The sequence below is a fragment of the Triticum urartu genome, chromosome 4A (genome assembly GCF_056163025.1).
Source record: "Triticum urartu cultivar PI428250 chromosome 4A, HENAU_Tu73, whole genome shotgun sequence".
Taxonomy (NCBI): Eukaryota; Viridiplantae; Streptophyta; class Magnoliopsida; order Poales; family Poaceae; genus Triticum; species Triticum urartu.
The window spans coordinates 525718936-525738944 of NC_141876.1; the positions used below are offsets into that span (position 1 = coordinate 525718936).

Here is a 20009-nt window from a genome sequence, read left to right on the forward strand (position 1 = left end):
TCGCTCTCGTCTTCGTCATCGTCGTCCGGCGACTCCCAATCACCACTCTCCTCCGCGCTGTCCTCACCCTCATGATCCTGCTCCAGAGCTTGTTCACCATTGGGCATCGAGTACATCTTGGTATAAACCTACAAGACAAGAAGTTGAGTGGAAATCAGTCGGATTCAAAAATAGTCAGAAAATGTACCCAAATGCAATCGGTTGTAGAGGCCGAACCTTGTCTGGCTGATTACTGTCGCTGAAGGGATCGACTCTCCTGGCGCCCCTGGGGTTGTCCTTGTTTCCTGTAATACTCCTCAGCCATTGGGCCACTGTTTTGGCCGGCACCTCCTCTGGATGAACCCGAGCGGTGTCGCCGGCTCCAGAATACATCCACATAGAGTGGTCATGAGTCTGGAGCGGTTGGATGCGCCGACTAAGGAATACCTCCAACAAATCCATGCTGGTGACACCTTGGTTGATCAACTGGACCACCCTCTCAACCAGCATGGCTGTCTCCACCTTCTTCGCGGCGGTCACTTTCAGTGAGGAAGGGGTCTGAACACGATCGAAGGAAAAAGGAGGAAGTCCAGTCGGCTGGCCTGGGGTCACGACATCCTGGCAGTAGAACCAGGTCGACTGCCAGCCTCTGACCGACTCATGAAGGGTCATTGAAGGGAAAGAACTCCTCTTCCTCTTCTGGATACCCAGACCCCCACACATCTGGATAACGTGTGTTTTCTCATCACTCGAGTTTGCTTTCTTCACCGACTGGGAGTGGATAGTGAAAATGTTTTTGAAAAGACCCCAGTGCGGTCGACACCCGAAGAAATTCTCGCACATGGACACGAATGCGGCAAGATATGTGATGGTGTTGGGCCCCGAAGAAATTCAAGAAACCCCGGAAAAAGGTTGTGGAGGAAGCGAGAAACCGCGGTCGACATGGGTGGCGAGCAGAACACACTCACCCGGTCGCGGCTGCGGCTCCGTCTCCCCCTCCGGCAACCACGCAGCTCCATGGACGATCAGCCCGGACTCAGCCAGCTCATCCTAATCTTCCTGCCGAAGCGAGGATCGGATCCAATCGCCCTGGATCCAACCCGATGGCAGCCCCGACCGCAACGACGACCCCCAATTCGTCTTCTTGCCTTTCGCCGCCCCGTCGCCTTCTTCACGCATTCCAACGCCGTCGTCTTTTCCTTCCCCATGGTGGCGAAGCGGCGGCGTCGAGAGCGGAGAAGCCAAATGCGGTGGAGAAACAGAGGGGAATGAAGAGGAATGGACGCGCACAGTGCAGGCGCCTCGGCCCCGTCACCTTTAAAGACCCACTTCCGAGTGGCTGACGCGTGGGCCTGGGCGGCCCTGTCAAATCCCGCAACAGTCGCACGCGGGGTACGTGGCGAAAAAGGTGGCGCAGAGATCGAGGTGCCCCTGTCTATCCGTCCTGCTTACCACGACACGCTCCGCCCCGTGCGCTTCCCCGAAATTTCGAATCTTGTGAAATCCGTGATACGTCGTAACCAATCACGCCAAAGATTTCGCGTCAAAAACAACACTCGACGGATGACGTTATAAATCCAATCGTCAACCTCTGAATCGATCAAGGCGACTGAAACGAAGCCGAAGTTCCAACATGGGCCTCCGTTCAAACATGAATAGTTGTGAAACACAAGAGTCGAAGCAAGATCAACTTCAATCTTCTTTTCACTCAGACCTCAATCCATTCGGGGGCTAACGATGATGATATAGACCTGGGGTAGGGTCATAGGCCTGACCTATGCGCCCTATCCAAGGTCACTGTCCTAGAAACAAAGAAGCTCAAGAGACAACAGAGAGGGCCCAACAAAGGTGTCGAGTGCAATCCACCCGACCGATCAGCTACTCGGAGACCCCTCCTTCCTGAAGTCGCTCGACCAATCGACCACTCGACCATACAAGAATTCACTCGACCTATTGAAGACCAGGAGTCATCTGAAACGGCAACGGACGAGAGTTCACTCTGTAATCTTTAAGGCCATTAAGGCATTTAAGGCTGGCGTTACCAGTAACGCCCCATCTTTATGTACATTGAACCCTTGGTAACAGGGGAACGGCTGGGGTCTTGGCGTTCACTATATAAGCCACCCCCTCATCTGGCACAAGGGTTCGCACCCCCTGTAACACACACACACACACACGCATAATCCAGTCGACCGCCTCTGGGCACCGAGACGTAGGGCTATTACTTCCTCCGCGAATGATCTGAACTCGTAAAACTTGTGTGTACAACTTCTTCATAGTTAGGATCTTGCCTCTACATACCCACCTCTCATTCTACTGTCAGTCTTAGATCCACGACAGGCGGATCTATTCTTGGTGGATTTGCTCGGATCTTGTTGTAGTTCGTCTACATTTGTGTGTCTTCGGGTTGAATCCTTTTAATCTACGCTAGTCTTCAATGACGGCGGTTGCTCTTTGGCTCGCTCTAGGTGCTATACGGATCTGGATGTAATTTTTTTATTATTTATAGTGTTTCGTTGTACCGTCACAATTAAAGATGAATAAATCAAAAGTTTTTTGAAAAAAAATATAGAATTTCCTCCTGGACTATTCTATTCTTGAGCTGGCACCCATACATCCCCCCCGAGACCCGGTCGGTCGGTTGGATTCGGTCGGCGCCCGAGCGTGGCTGTCAAGGGAGGAATATTCCACATCATTAAGCATAACCTCAGATTACCGGCCAGTAAACTACTCGCGCCCGGGTCGCCTCAGCCGTCGCGCTGTGTCGCCTCCCGTCCGTCCAGGCGCCAGTGTGCGGCCCAGATCCACCGGCGCACGTCAGTACGTCACATCATCGCCGCGCGGGACTGGATCAGGGGAAACAGTAGCACTCCGGCCTCCGGGGGGATCTAGCCAGCGCCAGCGCGCGCGCACGACCGAGTACACGACACGACAGGTGCTGGTGGGGGTGGCCAGGCCGACTCCCTTTCCCCCTCCGCTCCGCTAGCTCTGCTCTCTGTTGCCGCCGCCAGCCGCCCGCCCGCTCAACCGCCGCTCCCCGCCTCCTCGTCGCCACAGCCGGCCGCTCCCCGCCGGGCCGAGTCCGTCCGGCCGCGAGCTGCCCCGACCCGACCCGGCCCGGCGCCTCTGCCGTGAAGCTCTCCTACACGGCCCTTGGTGGTAAGGTAAGCCGCCCCTGATTCCCCGCCAATCTGCTCGATTCCGTCGTTTGGAATGGTCGTCTATTCGTTTGTTTATTTAATTTATTACCGGTAGTATTCCCACAGCACGCGGGAGCTCGCTTTCATGCGATTTGTGTCGTGTGCTTGCTAGTTGCAACATGCATACCTGCTGTTACAGTTTACTCTGTGTCTCGTGACCATTCATACATGGAGATTGTTCAGTTGTTAGCACCAACGTCTTAAAAACCAATTCACAAATTTATTGCTCATGCATATCCTTATGCCCTTTCCAGTGACGGGAGAAGTTACACGGCAACGTGCTGATCGACCGAAATTTGGGTGGAATTCACAGTGTAGCTGCACGCTGCACGCCATGTCGGCGAGGCGGCATTTCGCTGTGTTCACCACCGCGAGCCTTCCGTGGATGACGGGGACTTCCATCAACCCGTTGTTCCGTGCGGCCTACCTTGCCAAGGATGGGGGTAGAGACGTCACCTTGGTGATCCCCTGGCTTTCTCTAAGGGACCAAGAGTTGGTTTACCCAAACAAGATTGTGTTTGATTCGCCGTTGGAGCAAGAGGGTTATGTTCGTCGCTGGATTGAGGAGAGGGTCGACTTCAGGCCATCGTTCAGCATCAAATTCTACCCTGCTAAGGTACACCAGTTCTTCCAGCCCAATGTGTTCTTAGGATCATCTTATCTTCTTCATGATTTACTTTGCACAGCTGGTTTCCTTCCAAATATATCTGACTGAAATTGATTACAGTTTAAAGAGAACTTTGATCCCTTGCTTGCATGAAGTTAAGCGCAATAGATGATGATTTGTTCTTGCTGGTGGTAGATCCTGTAGTTGTGGTCATCCATCTGGCAATATGTATATTCAGCCTCCAATTTGTAATTTGGTTTTGCTTTGAGGCTATTTGATTGAAAGAGCTCGGCCTTTTCTAATGATGCAGTTTTCTAAAGAAATGAGAAGCATTCTACCTGTTGGGGATATCACAGAATGCATTCCGGATGAAATGGCCGATATTGCTGTTCTAGAGGAGCCTGAGCATCTAAATTGGTACCACCATGGGCGAAGATGGAAAAATAAGTTCAGGCGAGTGATAGGTGTGATTCACACAAATTATCTAGCATATGTGAGAAGAGAAAAGAATGGACAAGTAATTGCCTGTTGCCTCCGATATGCGAACACCTGGGTTACCCGAATTTATTGCCACAAGGTAACATCCTGAATTTGTGCAGTCAAACATTCACCTCTGCTATGTAAATCGTATCTCTGTTCATGATGTCTCATTTATCTCAAGAATCAGGACCAAGCATGATGATTCCTATTCATAATCTCTGTCCATGCATGCCCACATGTATATCCTTCAGATATAAGATCAACAAAGTTCTGATGAGTTAGCCTTTTTTTATCTGCTGACCTCAGTGTAGTGAACGTAGCCATGATGACTCTATAGTAGTACAATGTTGACCTTATCATGTGAGACTGATATGGATAAAAATAGATATTTAATCAGAGACCATGAGAAAATGTGCACAAAAACTGCCTTGGAAATGCGGAAGAGATAAATATCATCTAACAGAGAATTTCTGCACTGCTAGGATGAATCAACAATCTGTAACATAACCTTTCTTATCCTGCAGCCCTGACCCAATAGTTGTTCCTGCTTTAGCCATATCAAAAGATCTTGTATTGTTGTCTAAAATTTTGCAAATATTGTATGCTGGATAATTACCATCTACCGCTTGAACTTTTGATCAACTGCGCCATATGTATTTTTTTAATATAATTTGGACATTGGTTTTAATTGGCAATGACTGTGTAGGAGTATGTGGTGAAATGCATACTTTTATGAGGTATATGGTGAATAAAAAAATAGGCATACTTCCAGGGTGCATTTTGCTTGTTCAAAATTTCTGAATATTTCTGTGACATGTTTGATGTTTTATGACATAACAGTAGTCAATTAAAAATAGAAAATGGAGGTAGCTTGAATTTTCCTGTCTGGATTTTCTTGCTTCCTTTGCCTTCTGCTCCATTACAAATTGTTGAAATTGAGTACCCTGTAATTCCTAGAACCCAGAATCATCCTGCCCTGTTCAGCTGAATCATACAATGCTAACTTTGGCTTGCAGATAATCAGACTATCAGGTGCCACTCAAGATTTACCCAAATCTGTTATATGCAATGTCCATGGTGTGAATCCAAAATTTCTTGAGGTTGGCAGGCTAAAATTGAAGCAGCTGCAGAATGGAGAGGCATCCTTCACAAAAGGGGCATACTACATTGGGAAGATGGTGTGGAGTAAGGGTTATAGGGAGCTTCTTGACCTTCTGTCCAAATATCAGAGCAGGTTAAGTGATCTTGAAGTAGATTTATATGGTAGTGGAGAAGATTCAGATGAAATCCAAGAATCTGCAGAGCGCCTAAGTTTGGCTGTAAACGTTCACCCTGGTCGTGATCATGCAGATCCATTATTCCATGAGTAAGTTCTCGTATTTACCAACTACTCCCTCCATTCACAAATATAAGATGTTTTGGATATTTCAATATGGACTACATACGGACTGAAATGAGTGAAGAAACACACTAAAACGTGTCTATATACACCCGATTCACAAAAAAAGGTTAGAACATCTTATATTTGTGAACCGGAGGGGGGGGGGTATTTCCTTGCATCTTCCTTATTTTCTACATTTTTTTTCTTTTTATTTGAAATATCATTTTGAAATCTATATATAGCTATATGTCACTGAAGACATAAGGGTTGTTTCTGTGTCACCCTTTTTTCAAAAGAAGATAAATACAAGCTTACTAGTTTAATCACAACTTGAGCACAAGGTACTGAATCAGGCTGGGGGGCAAATCTACAATGCTACTCCCTCCGTCCCGTAATATAACATGTTATTACAACCAATACCAATATTTATTGTTTGTAATGACATGTTATATTATGGGATGGAGGGAATAGATCATAGAAATGACATATATTATTTTGTTATTTATTTTTATATTCAGGATACTGCTATGGTTTGTGTTTTAAAACTTAACAGTGAATCACTTCATTTTCCAACAGCTATAAAGTATTCATCAATCCCAGCACAACAGATGTGGTCTGCACGACCTCAGCTGAGGCCCTTGCAATGGGAAAAATTGTTATCTGTGCCAATCACCCTTCAAATGAGTTCTTCAAGCAGTTCCCCAACTGCCGCATCTACAACAACGATGAAGAGTTTGTACAACTCACACTGAATGCTCTAGCAGAGCAGCCTACTCCATTAACCGATATGCAGATGTATGACTTGTCGTGGGAGGCAGCAACCGACAGATTCATGGAGGCTGCTGAGATAAACCTTCCTACAGCAGAGCCAAGAATCCAGCAAGCGTCCAAGACATACTTCCCCACTTTTCTAAGGACTCGTAAACTGAAGCAAAGTTTGGAGGATGCATCAGTATACCTGCACCAAGCACTCTCAGGGCTGGAGGTCACCCGTTGCGCCTTTGGTGCTGTTCCAAAGACACTGCAACCCGATGAGCAGCTGCGCAAAGATCTTGGCTTGGCTTCTCCCCCAAAGAGAAAAAAGCAGAAACAAAAGCTGATGACATGACACTGCAAGTTCGGCCCCGAGCTCCTAGTTGAATTGCATATTTGCCATGCGTGTACATTATTCAAAACTATGGATGAGTTAGTGGTTTTGTTTCAGTAATATTAACTCCGACGGCTGTGTACAAGGTAGGGTACATTGTAATGTAGATTGGGTAGGGGGAGATAGTCTGCTGAGAGTGCTGTAATTCTGGCATCGGTGTGTGCTTTTCTTCGGTTCTGTGTGAGATTTATTTTTGTCATCCCGCGTGTACATTATTCGACGACCTGGAAGAATTGGTGGTGCTTTTTCCAATTTTATTTTTACTCGGATCACTATGTGTCAAGTACAATGGTGGATTATTAGTAGATCGAGTGCTTGTCTTGGAGTGGGAAATATAGTGTGTTGAATATAATTCTGGCATCGGCCTGAGCTTCTTCAGGTCTTTGTGAGGTCTTTTTATACCCAACCTGCCCCGTATGTGTTAGCATGGTGGAATTTCTGCACAAACTGATGGACTAGCACGGAGATGATGAGATTGCCAGCTACTTAGGCAAAGTATAATACAAAAGTTATACTCTGTATTTCATAGAGGTTTACAGTAGTTGTGTGAATGTGTGGTATTATTTGAAAATGTGGAACAATTAGTGTCTTTTTCACATTTGTCCAGTCACATGAAGCATTACAAAATGAGATTGCAAGCTGCTACTTACAGAAAGCATTACAAAATGTTGTCTTCAACAGAAGAGGCTACAAAGACCACCAAAGATCCACACATGAGGCTTGACATAGCAAATTACGTGACTACTACCCATGTCGACGAACTCTCGAACCAAACTGAAGAAGACGATCTGACGTAACCAAACTGAAGAAGACAGTCTGACGATGTATAAACGGCAAAAATCGCGAGACTGTAAATCATCTGCTAAGGACTTTCACTGGTGTGTGGACATCGAAGTCGTTTGAACTGAATCCAGCACCGGGTCTTGCTGAAGAGATGTCTAGCGTATTTGAGCCCATTGAAGAGTTCTCGGCGCTCGAAGAGAAGTCTTGCCGATGCGGCCACCGTCGCCACTGCTGCCGACGACCTTGGCGAACTTGCCGAGATAAACATAACCCTCAACGCAGGGAGCGCCATGGATCGATCGATGGAGGGTGTCGTTGGTTTCGACTTGGAAGTTGGGAGACGTTGGCCTGGGTGAAAATCGAAGAGCTCTAGCCTCGATCTAGCTACCTGCCGCTCCACAATGCACAATGCGTTTGGCGCCTAGCTAGCTTATTTCACCGCAGTCTGGATCGTAAAAACTCTTTAATCTCTTATTACAGTCGAAATCAAAACTGAAAGCCAGCTGTCCAGCATGTATATAGACACTTGTTCGACGCAACATGATCCATGCTCGAGCCCCTTGCCGTGCGTGAGACAGAAAACGGTCGCCTTTTAAGCGGCTAGACAGATGATAGAGATAGATAGAGAGAGATAGAGATAGACAGGTCGACACGCACGGCGAGCTGGCCGCACGCAGTTCGCCGGAGATCGGGCCAAAAAGGCCCTCCCTCTACTCGATGAGGACAAGCGAGGAGTTGAAACTGAAGCTCCGGGGCCGCGCAGGCGCATCCGCAGCCGCTCTTGCCCGTGGCCCCACGTTCGCCCCGCAGGCGCCCGGCTGTACCGCGGGCGTTACCGCTCCGGCCGGGCTCGGCTCCGCCGCGAGCCACGCCACGCGCACCCCCCTGGCACGACAAGTGTCCTACCGGGCGGCGTCCCGTGCCCGCGCTTCCGAAAATACCCTTCGCCCCCACGCCTCGAAAACCGCGAGGGGGGCCTCCGGAGAGGGGCAAACTGTTTCTGTTGCGAGAGCGTGAGCGTCTCCTTCGTCGTCGATCGTGCGAGGCAGCGGCGAGCAGAGCGTGTCCTCGATCCCTCCTCGGCCGCGCACTCCTTGTAAGTCGCGCCCCTCTCCTCGATCCTCCTCCTCCTACGTGATCGTTTCTCTCACCAACACCAATTGACGAACGAGTCCGTGCGCGTGCGGGCGCTTCCTCTCAACTGACCAGTTCCTGGCTTCGGCGCCGGCGATGGACGCCTACTCGAAGGACTCGCTGCGCGGCGTCGGCGGCGGAGACGACGGCGAGAAGAAGGTGAAGCGCTCGGAGTCGGGTACTGAGGAGGTGGACCTTACCCTCGGGCTGTCGCTCGGGGGGTGGTTAGGGGCGAAGAGGAGAAGACTCGAGGGGCATGCCGGGTCCTCATCGGCGGCGCCGGCGCCACCCGCGCCTGTCGGGACAAACTCATCGCAGGGGACTGGTTTCCCTCCGAATGGCGTCGCCGTGGAGCCCTCAGCTTTGCTGCGTGCGACCTTGAACCCTTTCCCTGGGAGCGCCGGCGCCGCTGGGGTCCAGCCGTCGGCGACCCCTTTGATCAGCAGCATCAAGCAGGAGCCCGTGGAAGGTGCGTCTTTCTTCGTGTTTCCATAATGCTATATTTGTCCTTTGCTACACAAATGTGGTAGAGTAGCACGTATTTGTTGCTCCGTTAATGGTATTTTTTGCTCAATTAATCTCGTGGGCTGGTGCATACATCTCACATATTGTGCTAGTTAATTAGGTCAGGGGTAACGGCAGATGAATGCTTTATATTTATCCAGTATAATAGACATGAATTGTTTAATCGTTCTTTTTTAGATAAAATGTTGTAAGGCTGGTTTGAGATCCATGGGAGTGCCTCAACTTGTTTCTCGCAGTCTCACGGTTTCCCCATCCGTATCCGGGCGTATACTTTGTTCGCGTGGCATGTCAGCGTGGCAGTGGCTGGGAGTGTGTGGGGGCGGTCCGCATGGCATGACAGCGCGGCGATGGCCCACATGTCAGTGGTTGTGAGTGAGTGAGGCGCTAGCTGGGAGTGTGTAAGGCGGTCCGCATGGCATGACAGGGCGACAATGGCCCACATATCAGTGTCTGGGAGTGAGTGAGGCGCTAGATGTCCTGTGTGTGATGTTTTTTTTTCTGCACACAACTCCTGAATTTTAATTAAATACCGTCGCCTGGTGGGGCCTACTGCTAGTGAACAGTATAAATAAAATTGGACTAGAATTTTTCTTTAGATAATTCTTTGAATTTTAATTTAAACAGCCACCTTATAGGCCCCACCGATTAGTGAGAAGTACAAATGAAACTGGACTGGAAAAATTGCAGTGGTGGGGTTTTGAACAAACGATCTGCTGGTCTAACGAGCAGCCGTCGCTAACCACACCACGTGACGTGACAGCTTTTGTTTTAAAATGGACTACCAGATTTTATTTTATACGTATATTATAGAAGAACAACACACATTAAAGATGGAAATGGAACAAGATATTAAAGGAACCGGATGTTCAAAGCAGGGACCTCTCGGTGCTACCAATGCGTTTGTGTGCTAACCAACAGGTAAGACGCCACTTAATGCTTAATAATGAGATAATTTACAGTTTAAGATTTAGGGAATATGCTAGTTCATTTGAAACCAAATGTTCAACATGTTTTTGAAAAAAGTTTCACATGTATTATAAAATTTTAAACATTTTGGGAAAGATGTTTGTCATGCATTAATTTTTTTGACAATGTGTATTAAAAAAGTTATTGGGTAAAATTAATCTAAAATTTCTACAAACACCTTTAACATGTCTTAATACATTTATGGAGTTTACTGTTATTACACAATTATTTTTAATACACGGTGAATAGTTTTCAAAAACATAACACTGCCAATTTTTTTGTAATTATGTATTTTGAAAATACAATGAAGATACACAACAATTGCCCGTTCTTGTGGTCCTAAACGAAGACACACGAATTTGCACAATAATTTTTAATACACGTTGAACTGTTTTACATCCACATAAATCTTAGAAGAAAAAAAAATATGTTTACCTCTTCAAAGTACACAAGCAGGGAATATGAGACTAGTTCAGACACTCCCAGTGAACTCACGTGTGAGCATAGGTGCAACACACTTTGGTAAATAGAGTTGGGGCTTGCCATTTGTCAATTGTGTAAATTGTCAAAAACCATCACAATTGTGTCGCTCATTGCGAAAACTCACCATTTTCATTAAAAAAATTGGAAAACACCGATTTTCTGTAATCGTATTGCCAAAAGCACTAACCGGTCGATTAATAGCCATTTCATGCAAAGTATGACAGATGGGGCCCACTTTCAGGAGTGACGTGGCACCAAAAATTAACGCCGTCGGCTGAAACGTTAAGTTAACAAAAGGGCTCACTCGTCGGCACAATTGTTCATTTTATCGAATACGTTGTGTGCAGCGATCGGCCGCTGCTCGCGCCACGCGTACCGCACGGCTCCGCGCCGCCGTCCGTCGATGGACTCCGGCGAGCCGAGCATTGCCAGCCCCGCCTCTAGCGCCGGTCTCCTCCTTCCTTCCCCACCCCTGAGCTCCATCTGCCTCGTGCCCGACGCAGGCCATGGCCTCCGCCACGACCTCCCTGCCAATCGCCGCTGCGGGCCGCAGAAGCCGGCGGAGCTGGTGGTGGTGATATGGATAGGTTGAGCAGGGGCGTAGGGCCAGGAGGCTGCCGCGGCCGTGTTGCCGGAGTCGACGTGTTGCGGCGCGCCATGGACGGCGGGGCGCTAGGGGGAGTGGCGTGAGTGGCCATGGCTAGGATCTTGTCCAGCGTGTGTGTGGCGTCGTGTCGGAGCCAATGAAGGAGTCGAGGAAGTCGATGGTGCAGTGCCGTCGACAAATTTTGGAGACGATGACGTCCGGCCGGAGAGGAGGAAGAAGACCTGCGAGTGGCGACCGGGACGCGTCCGTCAAATTCAAGGTGCAGGAGGACGTAGGGGAGGAGGGCGATGTTCCTGGACATGGGTGCGAGGTCGACAGAGGCCGTTAGTCGCGCGGTCTACGGTGGTTGTGCTCAGGCGGAGCTCTCTTTCTCTCCGGACAGAAAAAAAAGGAAGGGGAAACCGCATGCTCTCCAACTCTGGCGAGACACGACTGTCGCCTTGCTCTGCTCACGGCCTAGCTCGCCGGCCGGCGGCGCTCCGGCGGGTGCGGCTGCCAGTGGTCTCGTGCGTGGTGGCGGATCGAGGCGGTGGCTCGTGGGGAGATAAAGAGAAAGGAAAAACAATCTTTTATGTTTTCTTCCTATGACAAATGGACCCCATATGGCAGCAACGTTGACTGACTCGGTCCAGTCGAACCAGGTCAATGCGAGCCACGTTAACTGCCACGTTGCACTGACTGGTGGGGATGAGACGTCAGGTTCGCTGTCAAAACGCGTTCAATCGATCAGTTAGTGCTTTCGGCAACGTGATTACTGAAAATCGGTATTTTCAGCAAACTTTTATGAAAACGAGGGTTTTTCGCACTGAGCGACGTAATTATGGTGGTTTTTGATAATTTACTCTTGTCATTGAATAAAGTAGTACTTCGTATGGGGTAAGGCGCCCTAGTTCAGGAGTATAGCTAGGCCGCTAGATCTTAGGTGTATTATTATTTTTGAATAATGACACCCAAGAGCATCGACAAGCTATAAGAGCCTAAGGGGGTGTTTGTTTCCAGGGACTTTTTTGTGTAGGGACTAGAAAAAGTCCCTCTTAGAGACTTTTTTTTACCAAACGGGAGGGACTTTTTAGGGAGTAAACTAGGCATTTGGGACTAAATGAAGAAGACTCTCAAGGAGAGTCTTTTTTTGGACTTTTGGGACTTTTCCAACAATGCCCCTCCATGCATTCAATGGCCCGCCACTCCATGATGTTGTTTGATTGTTATTTTTTTATATACTAGGGGCAACATGGTCATTTAATAACCTCTAGGAAGGGACTAGGGACTTTTTAGTCTCTGGAAACAAACATGGAGGGACTTTTTAGGGACTAGAGACTTTTTAGTTGGGACTAGAAAAATTCCTAGGACTTATGAACCAAACAGGGCCTAAGATGATGTATCATCATCGATGTTTCCCACCCGGGAATTGTATTACAGCTCGTTTGGCTTGCTTATTTGATAACTTATACATCATAATGGATTTATCTTGTTTACAATTGTTTGCATGTCAGTGTCTACTAGGACACTGTCATGATTTGTGTATCATTTTAGAAAGATGGAAAATCAAGGTAAAATCAGGGTGTGAGCTAGTTGCTTGGATGGGCAATCGCCATCCTCAGCCTCGCAAGCAATTATTAGCTCGCTACTTTTTTTGGCAAAGAGGCCAAATTCATGTATTGAAGTGAACCAACCCTAGAGGACCATCCCTAAAGAAGCAGCAAATTATGCACATGTCCTTCAGGAAATCGATGCCGTGAGCAAAACTCAATATTCCCTCTATACCTCTGAAACACCACCGGAGTCGTGGAAACATTGTTGATGTAGTGGCCGACAGGTCATTGGCTAGTCCAAAAGGCGTAAGAAGAACAGATCACGACAAAAGAGGGCTGGATGACCATCGTAGATCCCGACGGATGGGTTGGGGGAGACCTCATCTCACTAGCTCATGACGAAGCTGAAGCTAGTCGAAGTTCATTGGTTGAAGAAGGAGCTAGAGGACCAAGACATGAAGCGCTTCGATGATTGGAGAAGGAGCAAGATATGAAGCATGTCGTCTATTCCACTCGACGACACCTTCGAAGACCATCTACAAAACACGAGGAGATAACATATCCACAACACACTGGAAGAGCAATGACCAGAGCCACCATTGATAGTCTCCAACAAGGTGGACCAGAAGTAGGGGAAATATTATGCTTATCACGCATGCCGCCGCCACCACCATCGTCGTCGTCAAGGAACCAAACCCTAAATCCAAGACCCCACGTGGTAGATGGAACGATGGACGGAGGAGCCTCGTCGACACATGTAGTGGGTGAGGCGGGGCGCCTACCCGTCGAGAGGAACAAAGCAGAAACAACTCATTAGCATGTATGTGTGATGTAAGAATGATGCTTAGTCGAATGTGTTATTGGATTTCGATACAAAAATTTGACACGATATATACCACTGTCGGACTACACAAATGAAGTTGAACACCTATCGAGGTCTATGTAATTAATGAACAATTGGGGCAGCTGCCATGATGCTCTACATGTCGGTGTACCCATGCTACACATGTGTGCTTGCTAACCTAGTTTACCATTTGCTCAGACATGGTATCTGATTCCGGTGCCCGATTCAACATATTATTTTTTGACACATAAAAATAACACCCTAGATACTCAAATCTGACATGGATTTGGGTGTCGGCATGACAATCATAGTTGGACATCCATCGAGGAACCAACTAGACCCTGTTGGGCAGACTAGGCCCAATACTTTTCATTTGATCGTGTCTTGTGATACACATGACACTTACATCAACATTTATTCAAAGGCGGTACATGATTCCATTGCCCTATTTGACATGGTGTAATTGGACACCACAAATAGCACCGAACTTCCACAAATTTCGGATGTCATATTCGACAACCAAAATTGGAAACCTGCCAAGGTCTATTGCTAATGAACAAAGTAGAAGTTGGTGGCCATTCTAGTCCTGATGCTCACCATACTAGTATACCTTGCGACCCCAATGTGGTTAGAGTACGTAGCATCAATGGTTGTCATTTCGTTGTATCTCGTGAATCACATGATGCCATGGATGTGGTGCATGATTTCTGAGACTTACTCGACATGATAATGTCAAACACGAGAAATAACGCTCAATACCAAACGAATCCAGGTGGTCATATTCGGAAATAAAAGTTTAAAACCCATCGAGGTCTATCACCAAGGAACAAGTTTGAAAGCCGTCGACCATCCTAGTGTGGATGTTTGTCGTTCCGACAGTTCTGGCATACCGTGAGATGTTGATGTGCTTGATAACTAGTGCAACATTTTACTCATCTGGCAAAGTAGCATGAATGCTTTCCATTTATTTGTATCTTGCAAAGCACAAGATACTTGGTCAAACATCTCTGCGGAGGTGGCACACGGTTCTGGTGCCGTATTTGGTTTTTAGACATGGCAAATAACGCTCAAATCCAATACAAATTCGAGCGCCATATAAGGAATACGGATGTTCAAAACCCATTGAGGTCTATCACCGAGGAAAAGTCAAAAGTCATTGGCCATGCTAGTGCGGATGCTGGCCGTTTCGGCATATCTTGCGACTCCAATGTGGTTGTTTAACTAGTGTGAAGTTTTACTCATTTGGCGAAGTAACATGAACACTTGAACACTTGCCATATCTATGTATCTTGCGAAGCACATGAACTTGGTCAAACATCTCTCCAGAGGTGGTACATGATTCTGGTGCCGTATTTGGTTTCCAGACATGGCAAATAACGCTCAAATCCAATACAAATTCGGGCACTATATAAGGAATACAGACGTTCAAAACCCATTTAGGTCTATCACCGAGGAACAAGTAAAAAATCATTGGCCATGCTAGTGCGGATGCTTGCCATTCAGGCATATCTTTCAACTCCAATGAGCTTCTTTAACTAGTGTGAAGTTTTACTCATTTGGCGAAGTAACACGAACGCTTGCCATATCTATGTATCTTGCGAAGCACATGATACATGGGCAAAGATTTCTCTGGAGGTGGCGGTTCTAGTGCCTTATTTTGCATGAAATTGTCGGACAGGCAAATAATGTCAACATGGCGGTCCTATTTGGCAACTGAAGTAACCCATCATGGTCTATCACTGGGGAACAAGTTGGAACACCGTCGTCCATCCTAGTGCGGATGCTCACCGCTCTAGCAAACCTTGCGGTGGTGATGTGCTTGTTTACCTTCTGTGGCATTTACTCGTTCAGCAAAGTAGCATGAACACATGACATTTCTCTGTATCTTGCGGAACATGTGATAGTTGGTCAAACATTTCTCTGAGGTGGTACACTGCTGCCTTCCGACAAGAAATTGTTGGACATGAAAAATGACACTCAAGTATGACACAAATTTGGGTTACCGTATTCGGTAACCAAAGTTGGAAACCTGTTAAGGTCTATCATTGAGGTACAAGTCGAACAATGTCAACAATCCTAGCCCCAATGCTCGGCATTTCAGTGTACCTTGTATCACATATGTGCTTGGTTACCTAGTATAACATTTTTCTCATTTGGAGAAGTAGCATCAACGCTTTTCCATTTCGTTGTTTCTCATGAAGCACATGATACCCATTCAAACATTTATTTGGATGCGGTACATGATTTCAGCAACCTATTCGACATGGTATTCTTGGACACGATGAATAACACCCAAATCCAAGATGAAACACATGATACCTAGTCAAACATTTATCCAAACGTGGTACATGATTTCATTGCCTTATACAACATGATTGTTGGACATGGCAAGTAACGCTCAAATCAAATCCAACACAAATTTGGACTATCATATTCGAAAATCAACGTTGGAAACCCGTGATATGTCGGTTAGGAACAAGTTGAACGTCGTTGACCATCCTAGTCCCGACGATCACCATTTCATTGTATCTTGGCGATCCCGATGAGTTGTTTACCTACTCAACATTTACTCAGACACGGTACTGAATTCAACAATTGAAGTTGGACAACCGTAGAGGTCTAAATCATATAGGAACAAGTTCAACATCGTTGGGCACGCTAGCTCCGACGCTCGTTATTTCGGTAGACCTCGCAATGCCCATATGCTCGCTTGCTAGTCCAACACTTAATAAGACGTGGTAGAGGATCTCGGTGCCTTATCCACCATGATATTGTTGGATACGTCAAAAGCACTCTAATCCAACACGGATTCAGAGTGTCAAACTAAAAAAATGGACACCCTAGAGGTCTATCATTGAGGAACAAGTTAAATGACGCCCGCCTCATGGTCCCGACACTCAAGAATCCGTTATACACATATGCGCTCAACATGGACTCAAACATAGTATTCGATTTTGGTGCCTCATATGGTATGTATTTTTAAACAAAAAAACAACACTAAAATCCAACATGGATTTAGGGATGTTGACTTGGAAACCAAAGTTTGGCAAGGATGTCCGAGCAATGCTGGAGATGTTTGTTGTACGGTAGTACCGTGATTGTTTGGCGCACCAACGATGCCGTATCAAGCACCTTTTACGTTGTGAAGCATATGTGCTTGCTTAGCTAGTCTAATATTTTCTTGGATGCGGCAAATAGCATTCAAATCCACACGGATTTGGAGTGTCGGAATCAGCAATCAAAGTTGACACTGATGTCCGAGCAAAAAGCCATTTCGAGCATGGATTTCGGCAGCCCCTTTACCACCACCACTTTGTCGTCGGCCAGAGACCAAATCACACACGATTGGTTGCGAGAGTGCAAGTGAGCAAAGCAACCCCGCCCCTTCTCCACGACTAGATCCCCCCAAAACATGCTTCCATACGATGCACATTATTCCCTTTTGTTTCTTTGCCTTTAATATTTACGTCAACATGATTCCCCCCCCCCCCCCCCCCCCCCCCCCCCCCCGCGGTAACATAATTATAAGATGTTTTCTGCCATATACTCCCTCCGTACGTGTAGTATTTGTCCTATTGAACGTGTAGTTGAACAGGAACTGCAGAGATAGCAATAACTGACTATGCTAACTCCTGCAGCTAGGTTTTGCCGACGCAGTATTTAATCCTCTAATAAATGATAAGCTGCATTATCGTGGTACTCCTAGTTCCTAAATCTGTGCTCCCGATGCATATGCTCATGTATATATCGCCAGTACTAGTGCGAGTTTTACATTTTTTAATATACGTATAATAGAGAGAGAATACTGTGCCTTTTCTTTTCTTTTGAGAATCGTGTTGAGTTTTACTTGGGAAATACAGTACTTAACGGAAGAGGGAAAAAAGAACAAACGTAAGGCCATGCACCATGGACCGTCACTTCTTTGTGTTTCTCGAGCGGGCGGCTCGTACGGCCGGCCTTGCTGCCCATGGCAAAATATTGTGATTGCTACACAAGCCTTTTTTAGGCCATGGAACTTTCCAACTATGTTGTGGAACAATGTTAAACTGAATTAATGTTGGCTGCGCCCAGATTACTTAGAAAACTAGTGTTAATTCAAGCACTTGATGCTAAACTGAATTACCAATCAGGCTCTTCTGTACGTGCTGGTTCTTGTTACATGTATGCCAGGCATAGAAAGGCTTCGATCTTGTTAAACTGAATTACTAAGCACCAACTAGACCTTGTTGTACATATGATGATCCATTGCCATGCATAGAAGGGCTTTGTTTTTCAATTTGTCAAGGTCAGTTCATCTAATTTTTTTGGACTTCGATCTTTTTGTAAAATTCATAGAACTTGTAGGCCACCTGGTACACCAATCCTCGTTGTACAACAACTACTGATAGATTCGGACTGTTCTATACATGCTGTTGTTCAGAGGCGGTTGGTTCTTATTCTACTATCAGATTTGCTTCTGTTGATCCCTATTGTATTTGTTGGTGTCTGATCTTACAGGAACTGCTAGGGCTGATGGGGGGAGCCTGTCATCGGCTGTTGTGCCCAGGTCTGTGGGTACAAACGGCGTCATGCCAACCACTTCTTCTTTAGCATCAGCGGTGATGATGGCCGCAATCCTTGGTACTAGGGGTGCTTCACAGAGAGCCCTGGCGCGGGAGATGCCACTGGTGTGGACGAGCGGGCTCCACAATGGCATGAGGACTGTAGGCTTTCTGTACCAGTACAGCAGAGTTGACGAGCTGAGGATCATGTGTGTGTGCCATGGTAGCTTCCTCACTCCAGCGGAGTTTGTGGAGCATGCTGGAGGCGGCCGAGTCGCCAACCCGCTGAGGAGCATCATTGTCAAGACCCCGTCTTGGCTTTAGACCGGCGCGGCGGCGCATGCATGCATGCAGATGAGATCGTCCAAGTGTTAAGCTTATTACCTTCGAACTAGAAATCTCATCATGAGCTAGACTGCATCTATCTATGTTACAGACTTTACATTACAGTACTTATTACCTGAACTGAAGACATGGTGGGAGATTTGCTCCGGCAGACAACTTAATAGCAAACATAAAGACAGATTGAACATTACTCGTTGTTCTGGTCATCGCTTGTTTCCCGTATTGTTTTCCTGTACTGTTTCATCTTCCTGTCAGCAGCTTACCTTGTTAGAAGATGCACGGACACAAGTGGTGGAAGATCTTAGTTAGAAGACACAGGTTAGCCTCTTAATTAATGTTAAGCGCTTGTGGTTGGTAGCATCCATGTGGCGATATGCATATTTTGGCTCTTAATGTTCGCGTTTGCTAATTAGTGGCTGAAAAAGATTGTGGCGTCAGTCAATTCTCCGAGGCTGAAGGCGGGGGTGGGTTGAGGAGCGCCGATCCCGGCGAGACCATGCCATGGTCGAGAAGGAGCCGGCGCGTGAGCGAGTCCGAAACTTGACGGGTGCAGGTCAAGGAGTGTGGGGTCACTGGAAAATCTGTTTGGCGGTGAGGTTTAGAGGGATAGCCTGGGGCGGCGGCAGCACGGCGGTGGGGTGACGGGTGAGGCTAGGGGAGGGCGGTGCGGCGAGGTGGTCGGGGGAGCGCAAACGGCCGCGGGTGGTGGCGGCAGGTGGCCCGGCCGGCGGTACGTGGGGGAGGGAGAGGAATGTTGGCTGGAGGAGGAAGATGGATAGTAGGCCGTTGGGTTTTGATCGGACAGATGACATTTAGATCGGGAAATTGACTGATGGCAAAGAAAAATGCAGGTACCCGACAGATCGGCGCTCCCCTTAATGTTTCTTTGGTTTTGCTTTGAGGTTATTTGAAAGAGCTCGGGCTTTTGTGTGCAGGAGTTTTCAAAAGAAATCAGAAGCATCCTACATGTTGGAGGTATCACAGATTGCATTCCGATGTGGTTGATATTGCCGTTCCAGAGGAGCTCGAGCATCTAAATTGGCACCACCATGGGCGAAACATGGAAAAATAATGTTGCTTATATAATGTTGAACTTACAATCTGAATGTGGTACGTCTAAAAATATCCGCTTATATAATTATCACATGGAGTCTATGACAGAACGTGAACAAAAAGTGCCTTGGAAATTTGGCATAGCCTGCTATCGCACCTTTTCGTTTGGCATAGGAAAATGGAACTTTTGCACTACCGAGATAATCCAACTCTCTTTAACATAAGGTAAATGTTTGGGGCCAGAGCGCCGGCCGAAGTGTTCGGCCGGTCTCACGCGCGAGGCCCGATTAAGTGGGATCTACGGCTTCCCCACGCGTACGTTTTATTAGTGTGGACCCGCACACCGCTTTGACCTCTCAATCCTTATCCCCTCAAACTCGTCTCCTTCCCTCTGTCTCTCTC

General features: G+C 47.2%; 2 protein-coding genes across 3 annotated transcripts; both read left to right on the plus strand.

Moving 5' to 3' along the window:
* The first annotated feature begins 2837 nt into the window (after positions 1-2837).
* On the plus strand, positions 2838-7066 carry LOC125552475 (digalactosyldiacylglycerol synthase 2, chloroplastic-like). Of its 2 annotated transcripts, none has more exons than XM_087518762.1 (5): positions 2838-3138; positions 3434-3795; positions 4097-4363; positions 5283-5632; positions 6224-7066. In XM_087518762.1, the coding sequence occupies exons 2-5, from the start codon at positions 3514-3516 to the stop codon at positions 6753-6755; spliced, it is 1431 nt and encodes a 476-aa protein (XP_087374888.1). In that variant the 5' UTR covers positions 2838-3138; positions 3434-3513; the 3' UTR covers positions 6756-7066. The 2 variants fall into 2 exon arrangements, with proteins under 2 accessions (XP_087374888.1, XP_048571999.1); XM_048716042.2 differs by having other exon boundaries at positions 2839-3143.
* Positions 7067-8296: 1230 nt separating this feature from the next.
* LOC125554064 (uncharacterized) lies at positions 8297-18744 on the plus strand. The gene is made up of 3 exons (XM_048717680.2): positions 8297-8673; positions 8787-9180; positions 18166-18744. The coding sequence occupies exons 2-3, from the start codon at positions 8808-8810 to the stop codon at positions 18531-18533; spliced, it is 741 nt and encodes a 246-aa protein (XP_048573637.2). The 5' UTR covers positions 8297-8673; positions 8787-8807; the 3' UTR covers positions 18534-18744.
* The last annotated feature ends 1265 nt before the right edge of the window (positions 18745-20009 follow it).